Source organism: Punica granatum, chromosome 8 (genome assembly GCF_007655135.1).
Source record: "Punica granatum isolate Tunisia-2019 chromosome 8, ASM765513v2, whole genome shotgun sequence".
Lineage (NCBI taxonomy): Eukaryota > Viridiplantae > Streptophyta > Magnoliopsida > Myrtales > Lythraceae > Punica > Punica granatum.
Genome location: NC_045134.1, coordinates 3,724,628 through 3,734,027, shown reverse-complemented (window position 1 = coordinate 3,734,027; position 9,400 = coordinate 3,724,628). Strand labels below are relative to the sequence as shown.

General features: G+C 37.6%; 1 protein-coding gene across 2 annotated transcripts; it reads left to right on the top strand.

Annotated features, from left to right (window-relative positions):
• The first annotated feature begins 5,069 nt into the window (after nucleotides 1-5,069).
• LOC116187308 (cytosolic sulfotransferase 15-like) lies at nucleotides 5,070-8,748 on the top strand. Of its 2 annotated transcripts, none has more exons than XM_031515960.1 (2): nucleotides 5,070-5,755; nucleotides 8,117-8,748. In XM_031515960.1, exons 1-2 carry the CDS (start codon nucleotides 5,249-5,251, stop codon nucleotides 8,582-8,584), a joined length of 975 nt encoding a protein of 324 aa, XP_031371820.1. In that variant the 5' UTR covers nucleotides 5,070-5,248; the 3' UTR covers nucleotides 8,585-8,748. The 2 variants fall into 2 exon arrangements, with proteins under 2 accessions (XP_031371820.1, XP_031371819.1); XM_031515959.1 differs by having other exon boundaries at nucleotides 5,071-5,755; nucleotides 8,048-8,748.
• Nucleotides 8,749-9,400: the final 652 nt, after the last annotated feature.

Genomic DNA, 9,400 nt, shown 5'->3' with positions numbered 1-9,400 from the left:
AATACAATTGCCCAATCAAGCATCATTTAAAAAAAAATTATTTAGGCTATGTATCGTGGTCAGATAAGTGGTGGGATATGATTTTGAAAATCCTTACTGTATTTTTGTGACACATTAGGATAAGGATTGGATTTGGTATAAGGTGGGTGAAAATATTAAGGAAATTATCCTATTGAGAGGGTGTGATTAAGGCAGATTGAGATTATAATTTAAGTGAAAGGACGAAAATACTCTTGGTATGATTTCAAATTTTCAAATTGTGCCTCCCGATAGTTGCAGCAAGGTGGTAATGCAATGGGTAGCGGTGGTCACCAGCTACCACGCCTGGGCAATGGTGGCCGGAGTCGAGTCACCACCACTCGGAATTTAGCAAAAATCTGTAGAGAGGGAGCGAGAGGGGATCGAGGATGTGGTAGTCCAATACCGCCCACCACCGCACCAATTGAGGGCTCCGGTGGACTCTCTGTTCACATGCGACCTCGATTGGGGCGGCGGTGGTCGGCATCGGGCCACCACAGCCTCAATCCCTCCTTCTTTCTCTCTACAGATTTTGTCATGAATTCCGGGCGATGGTGGCCTGAAGGCGGCGTCAACGCCTCCAAGGCGTGGGATATAAGATATATTACAGCGTTAGAAATCCCGTTGTGATTTGCATCTATTTCACACTCTGCCTAGCCATCGCTTTCTTATTCGATTCTGTTGGGATTTTACCCAATTCTATATTTCTTAGACTGCTGGAAAAAAGAGAAAAGAAATCAATACAAGTAATTTTAAAAATATTTAAATGAAATGCAAATTTTTAGTTTATTAGCTTATTTTCGGCAGCAGACTAGGTTATTATGATGAAGATAATACAAAGCAATAAATAAATTATCAATTATTTTCAGTTGTTACATTTTCACCATATCTTCAGGTTCATGTAGTTTTTTTAATTCTCGTGAACCTTGAGAATTCATTAATAATATGTAAAAATTACATGACAAGAATACAAGGTGAAAATGCTTAATAAAACAAAAATTACAAGATCAGAAATAATCAGATTCTCCCAGACATACTACACCGAAGAAATTAAGACGGAAAGTAAGGATAGTAGCTATACGAAATTCCGATCAAAGTCCTCTGCCGTCACATATGGATCCCAGTAAATCAAGGAAGAGTCCTTAAGCCATATATCCATGTAGAACTCAACCATTTGTTACCAAGGTTTTGAAGAGACCTTGATAACAGAGCAAAGCATGGGGGTCTTGAGTTGTACTCGTGCTCTAGGAACCCTTAACAAAATAGTGACAACAAATAGAATCAAAGCCAAGGCTGGGGAGGGATGTCGACCAATCCGGCAAGCCGGGGAAGACACCGGGCTAACGACCAATCTGGTAGGCCAGGGAAGGCAGTCCACCAAGCCGGCAGGGTCAAATAAAAAACTATTGAGAAACCTCGATTGATTCAAACCAGTGACCACGTCAGTAGTCAAACTAAGAATAACTTAGCAGTCTCAGTAGGTGCAGACCTGTGAACGTGCCGAGGACGACGACGGGTTGCCAATCAAATTAGCCTCTGCCAATCTAATCTGTTAACAAGACAGACAAAACAAACGAGGTAGGCTCCAAGAATCCCGAGCTAACACACCAGAAAAACAAAAGCAGTCCGATCATTGGAGCGGAATAGTATAGCACCGGTTCAAATCTAATTGAGGGAGACAATTCCTTAAGGACAAGGTGGGGAGAGGCGCTGGTGGTGGGGCGATAAGCCGAAGACGAAAATGTCGCCCCATTTTTATTATCATCAGAGGTACTGATAGCTGAAGCTGGCATCCGAACGGGGTCACTATGACTCAAGTTGTCGGGTAATATAAAAAACACACATCCTATATATACCATTAAGTACAACTCTAATATTATTCCATTTGATTTTAGACGATATTGCCTCTCATAATTTCCACAGGTGATTTACATATGCCGGAACCCGCTCGATATGGTCATATCATTGCGGCACTTTCTGCGCGGCCTGGGTACGTGACGGGGGATTGACCTATCAAGGAGATGTTTGATTCCCTATATGGAGGAATCGATGATTGCGGGCCGTTTTGGGAGCATATGCTGGGCGGTTTGAACGCGAGCGTGAAGACACCCGATAAGGTGTTGTTCCTCAAGCACGAGGACATGAAGGCTGACCCCATCGGGACTTTGAAGAAGATTGCAAGCTTTGCGGCAGTGCCTTTTTCTGAGGAAGAAGAGAGGGATAAGAAATTAAATTGCAGTCGCGGCTCGCTTAACGGTCACGGAGCGGTTGTCGCGGAAGCGGGTGTCACGGTATTACGCAACTAGGATTGCGGTCGTCACGGACAGAATTTTTCCGAGATGATGAGAAAAAAACTCTAATCCGTGCAAAAGATGTGATACACGGCTAATTAGATTAGATACCATGTCTAGGCCAATAAAACAGGCACTGATACGATTATACGCATTATTAAAAAAACAAAAAAAAATATGATTATACTAGTATATAAACTGAATAAACTGATATCTTATTAAGAAATTGGACTTGACCCACTAAGCCCATAGCCCACTTCAGAAATTTTCATAATTTTTTTTCATTATTTGACTGTTCCCCTTCTTCTTCCACGAGTGCAGCACCACTCCATCGCGTCTCCATCTCTGTTTCTTACCCGATCAACAAATGGGATTTGGCTTGGCTTAATAAAAAAAAATTCAAAGTTCAAGGTTATTTCTTTCTTCTTCCCTTCTCTATCCTCCTTGTATAACCCTTAGATCGGCTCTACGCCGCTATTTGGGCTGTTACGGCCGCTACAGCCGCTATTTGGTCCATTACGGCTGCGATATCGGCCGCTACATAAGGAAAAAAAAAATACGGGCCGCGATATCTGCCCGTAACGGTATCGGTGACTTAGCAGCTGGAGCAGCCGCTATTCACCTCTATTTAATTCCATTATTGGAGTCGTCGAAGAGATCGCAAACTTGTGTAGTCTGAGTAATATGAAGAAGTTAGAGGAGAATAAAACAGGTAAAGGAAAGGCACATGGATAATAAGCATTTCTTCAGGAAAGGCGAGGTTGGCGACTGGGTAAATTATCTCACTCCTTCCATGGCGGAACGTATGCAACGCCTCATGGAAGAGAAATTGAGCCCGTGTGGCTTGACATTCAAAGTACGCTAGCTAGCCATGGTCCATCCAGTCTAAGTTGTCAGCCTATTTTCTCGTGTGCAATAATGTGGAGCTAGCAGTCAATTCTAAATTAAATGGTTATATATACGATGCAATAAACTTGTCTCTCTTGGTGGTTAATTATGATGCCTTAGGACTCATGTACTTATATAAGTCGGTCAGTCAAGAAGTTTGACAGGATCCTATATGTGGTCCTCCCGAGTTTATTCTTACGGTATGTTGAGTCCAGTAGATGCACGTGTGCATTGATAATACATTTTTTTTTTGAAATCACGCTCGAATCGCAGCTAGGAGTGAAAGCCACTTCGATCGGGTACGATCTTCAAACTCTGAATATTTTTCTAGTAAAATGATGAACATGGTTCTTCAATCTTTTTTTAAATTGTCATGGAGGCTACCTAGCTTCTGGAAAAACCCAAAAGGCCACGGCAGATTGTCTTCCATAAGACTATATATCACCAACTTTTCCACTATGGAAGGACTCCGCGTTTCACTATCCACCTTCGAATTTGGAGAGCAATATAATGTGCCATGAGTCTTGTTGATCTTATTTTAGATCGTGTCTCCCTTCGATGCCTCGTTCATTGATCTAAGTAGGCAAGTAAAGTTGGACGCGAACTTATGTATTTATAAGCAATAGATATTACTTTATGTCCTTTATAAATTTGAGGGGTCCAGGCAACGTCCTGGTCAAAGTGGTAGGCATTATAATATTGAAAAGTCATCTTCAGCGCTCATAAGAGTTCTTCTTCTTCTTCTTCTTCTTCTTCTTCTTCTTCTTCTTCTTCTTCTTCTTCTTCTTTTCTTCCAAGTGTGCATCTTTTAGTATCCGTAAACCCAACGGGTCTCGACTAATTCATGATCAAGTCTAGTCACCCGCTAAAGGATAAATAAAGATCTTTCATTGTTGATTTTTTCTATTCAAGTTGAATTTAAGATATTTTGTATAAGGAGAGAATAAACTGTTGAACCAATCAATTTAGAGTATGTACTAGGATACATAAATACTTGCGTTTGGTTTTCGAGTTGGATAAGTGATTGAACTCAACTTGATTTTGTGTAATGATTGTGAGTGTTGAAAAATATATTAATGTATGAGAATATATATATATATATGTATATATAGATGTGAAAGTAAATGAGAAATTTATTATTGAAAAATTGATTTTAAAAATTGTTAGGAAAAAGTAAGTGTGAAAGTATTATTATATGAAATTTTAAAAATGGTAAGAAAAAATAAAATAGTAATTATTATATTGTTGAATTTGGGAAGGAATATAGTTGAATTGGGTAGAGTTGGATTATTATAAAAAAAAAATACAAAGTAAGTGTTAGAAGATTCCCTATTCATTATTGATTGCATGCAGCCGATATATCATTATCGTTTTACGGTGCTCCCATGCAGCTATGACTACAATATGCAATAATGCAACTTGAGCAGGACCAATGAGCACGAAGCTTTAATTAATTACTTTAGACTTGCCAAGAGTAAATTATTTTTTGTGGTCTTGTTATATATTTTTTGGTAGATTATATGAAATTTATTATGTTCTGTAAACTAATTAATACAAATGAAAAAAGAAGAATATTTATTTGGAATTTTTTGGGCAAGTAAATTTGTTAGAGATTAAATTAAGTAAATTAATTAAATAATGATATAGTGTAGTAACGAAAGTCCTCGCCTGAGCAAGAAGTTCTAAATTCGACAACCAGTGCTTCGATGCAGCTTGACTATGTACGATACCAACAATGCAAGCTTTAATTACTTTTATGGGTCTGCCAAGAGGAAGAGTAATTTAATCTCCTGTAGAAACCTTTTTCTCTTATTATATATATATATATCAATCATTTTGCTCGGACATTTTCATGTGAAGTCTGCCAAGAGTAAGAGTAATTTATTCATCTCCCGGAGAAACCTTTTTCTCTTATTATATATATCAATCATTTTGCTCGGACATTTTCATGTGAAACTAGTTGGTCGCGAGACCAATCTTTTACCCTCTCTTCCTGCCGTCGATTGACTTTTCCTTAGGGCAGCCGTGATCTCAGTCCGTCCACCACCTCCATGGCCAACAACCACCCGAACTCATTGCCTCCGCCATCATTCAGGAGAATACGATCACAAACTTGGCCGCAAGAGAACGATGACGACATTGACCTCGAGGAGCTGATCGCTTCCCTCCCCAAAGAAAAAGGCTTTATAAGTCCCATCCAAATACTGTATCGAAACTTCTGGTGCCCCTCGGAAGTCTTCCCTGGCGTCCACTCCTTCTGCCGCCACTTCACCGCGCATGACTCCGACATCATACTCGCGTGCAAGCCCAAGTCGGGCACGACATGGCTCAAGGCACTCGCCTTCTCTGCCCTTCGCCGTGATGTGTTCCCTCCCTCTGCCAACAACCACCCTTTGATGTCCAGCAATCCCCACGAGCTCGTCCCTTTCTTTGAGTTCACCATCTACGGGCAAGCTGGTGAGCTGATCGACTTGGCTAGTTTCTCCGTCCCACGGCTCTTTGCCACCCATATCCCTCATGATTCGCTGCCGGAATCAGTAGGCCAATCCGGCTGTCGGGTAAGAATACCAAGAAAGTAATATATTAATAGCCCTGTTATATTATTACAAGCAGTAGAGTACGTGCGCTGCACAAGATGGTTTGTGTTTGATTTTTATGTTATTTTAAAATTTTATCGTATATTACATGAGTGTTTTGAAATTTTTATGAAATCATAATTTATTATAAATAAAACTATATATATATTAGATATATATGGGTGACTTGATAAAGAATGCTTTCTATTTTTACTATAACTAGATGAAAACCCACACGTTGCGCGAACGATTACTAAGGAATTTAACGATAGAAATCCTGAAATATAAAAAATTATTCGTCTCGTTAATTATTGTAAATTTTGATCTTAATATATATATATATATTAATGATTGAAGGATTTTCAATTATTAAAGCAACAATCATATTAAATATGGAATAAAGATTTTATTAAAACAATCAATATTGAAATAATTAATTTGAATGAGAAATTAGTTAAAAAACTCATTCTACAAATCAAAATTCAACCAAAAAAATAAGAATGAATAAGAAAAGTCTTATCGTTACTTAAGCGACATTTATAATGAAACTGGAATAGATATCATGTCAAACTAATCAATATTAAAATCGTCAATCTCGAAAAAAGTTCATTCAACAAATCAAAGTTCAATCAAGAAAAGAAAAAAATGGAGAAGATTATTAAGACAATCAAAATATCGAAGCAATTAGTTTGGAATTTGCATTAGAAAATTCATTCTACGAATCAAAATTCAACCAAAGAAAAAGAAAAATTTGGAGAAGAAAGGAAAAAAGAGGTTTAGAATTATATATAGAATATTGTTCTCCTTTAACTGATATTCGGCTAGGCAGGGGACTATATTATATATAAAGATATGAAATTGTCAGAAAGTGGCAATTATAAATTTAATATATTTAATCTATCTATTTAATTGAAGCGGCAACTATATCTTTTATATTATATATTCTATTGCATATTTTGTTCCATTGTATATATTTCGTTGTGCCTTATGTTATATTTTATTCCCTTATATAACTAATTAATATATTTACTATATAAATAATTAATAGAATTTTGTTTAATAAGAATATAATAATTTTCTTAGTATAAATGATGATATGCAGGTGTGAGAATTCGACTATGAGCTCCGGTTTATTTTTTGATGATGTAACGGCATGAAAATTCAATTATGAGCTCCATTTTATTTTTGCTAATGTGACGACGTGAGAATTTGGTTCGGAACTTTATTTTCATATTTACATATATATATATACATAGATATAGATGTATAAAAGGATAAGTAAATGAAATGTAAAAAAAAATCAAGTACATCACATGTGAACATATCTTGATAAATCAGTTTATGAAACCACACTAACTCGATTAAGTTTTTTGAATAAAAAATTATAAAACATTTGAAAAAGTAGCTGAGGTTGCGTACTAAGAAGAAAAAGAAAGAGAGAAGACATGACATCTGACCCACAACCAAAATATCGATGGGAAAGAAATAAAAGAATGCACCAAACTCAAATTAAATTATATTTAGTTCATACAAAACATGAATTGAGAGTTTACTTGGTTGGCGCACTTGCTTCTCCCTTTGCCTGTCTCTCTTTGCTCAACTCGTGCACTATATATATATATATAAACGGCACAATATGAATAGTAATATTATAAACATACAATATTATATAAACGGCAATTTGATTGTAGTTAATATTATAAGAATATATTTGTGCATAATGTAAAGGGAAACTCTATAAATATTATAATCCATCTTTAATATTGGTTTCCTACTCTATATTTTGCTAAAATCTATATGAACGGCAATTCGATTGCTATAATACATGAATGATAATTTTGCAAATAATATATATATATATATATATATATATTCTATTGCATAATTAATGATAAAAAATTCCTTAATGTATAAGTGATGACGTGGCAAAGCGAGTGAGCTTCGCTTTTTTATTTTTGATGACGTGGCAGCATGAGAATTCGGCTTATGCTTTGTTTATATATATATATATGTATGTATATATAGATTATATATGTGTTACTGTGTATATATATGAGGCTATTGTATACTCAAAGGTCATTTGTCCCAAAAAGAAAAAAATTGTGAGAGGACCAAGTACTACACCTAATGTGAAGACATGATTTAGCTCCAATCTGAAGTTTTACAAATCTAGAGATAGGCGGTTCATGGTGTTGTTTATAGGTGTCTCATGTGGCTTTCGTGTTCGGCATCATTTTAATATTTCATGAACCATCATCTTCAAATATTGAGTAGGTCATTTATATTTGCCGGAACCCACTCGACACGATCGTCTCGTTCTGCCACTTCGCTCCACAAGTTAAGCCTGAGCTCTGGTCCGGTGGACGAAGCTCCATGGAGGAGTACTTGGATTACTGCTGCAGAGGGATCGATGGGTTCGGTCCATTCTGGGACCACATGTTGGGATACTGGAAGGCGAGCTTGGAGAGGCCCGACAAAGTGTTATTCCTAAAATATGAGGACCTGAGGGAAGACACTGCGGGGAACCTAAAGAGGATCGCGGAGTTCATGGGGGTTCCTTTCTCAGAGGAGGAAGAGAGGGATGGTGTGATTGAAGAGATTGTGAAGTTGTGCAGTTTGAGCAGCTTGAAAGAGTTAGAAGTGAATAAAACTGGCAAGCCGGGCGTTTGGTCGACCGAGAACAAGACGTACTTCAGGAAAGGAGAGGTTGGCGATTGGGTTAATCATATGACTCCTTCCATGGCGGAAAAGTTGGAGAGGATTATGGAAGAGAAGCTGAGCCCTTTTGGGCTAAAATTTAGAGTGAAATAGAGCCTCGCTTCCCTCTTAAGTACTTTTTTTTTTGGGTAAAAATGGAGGTTGATATGCCTCATAAGGACAAGGAACTAAAAATAAAGATGCATCATTGTACTAAGCCCACGAATCTCCTTTATAATCTAAAATAATGCATGTGTGAAATTCCCCGATGGGATGAAGCTCGGAAGTTCTTGTTTTTATCTGATCAAAGCACAAGGATGGTGGGCAAGTGTGATCTGCATGAAGTGGCAAACAATTTCGTCTTGAGCAAAGGCACGGCCCACGAATTTTCAGAACAAATTGAGCAGAGACGATGTTCATTTTACAGGTGCTAGAGTTTGACAAACTTCACATAAGAGGTGGTGATACCGGAACGGAATTTGAACAAGAATCAAGATAACTTACCAACAGTCAAAATGCACCCGTATGGCGAGTAGACTCGGCCCTATAGAATTTCATTCAGGTCATCAACAGTAAATACGCTTCCGTACAGCCATAAGCTAGAAATCATTTATAGCCACCATTACAATTCGAGTGAGTGCATACATTGCGATGGGTTGGTTGGCACTAGCAATCTTCCGTACAGCCAGCTGCCTTCATCTAACAACAGGAGGCCCGGCGTAGAAGGCGGGCCGGGATCAAAGGCAGAGTAATCTGTTGCAAACTATAGAAACGCGACTCAAGTGGTAGGCATTAATAATATTGAGAAGTCATCTTCCACCGCTCATAAATGGGTCCAACTGCCCTAAATAACTCTAGAGTTATTTTATTTATTTTTTAATGTGCACCAGGTCACTTGATATTCAAAGGCTCAATGGATCCCGATTAATT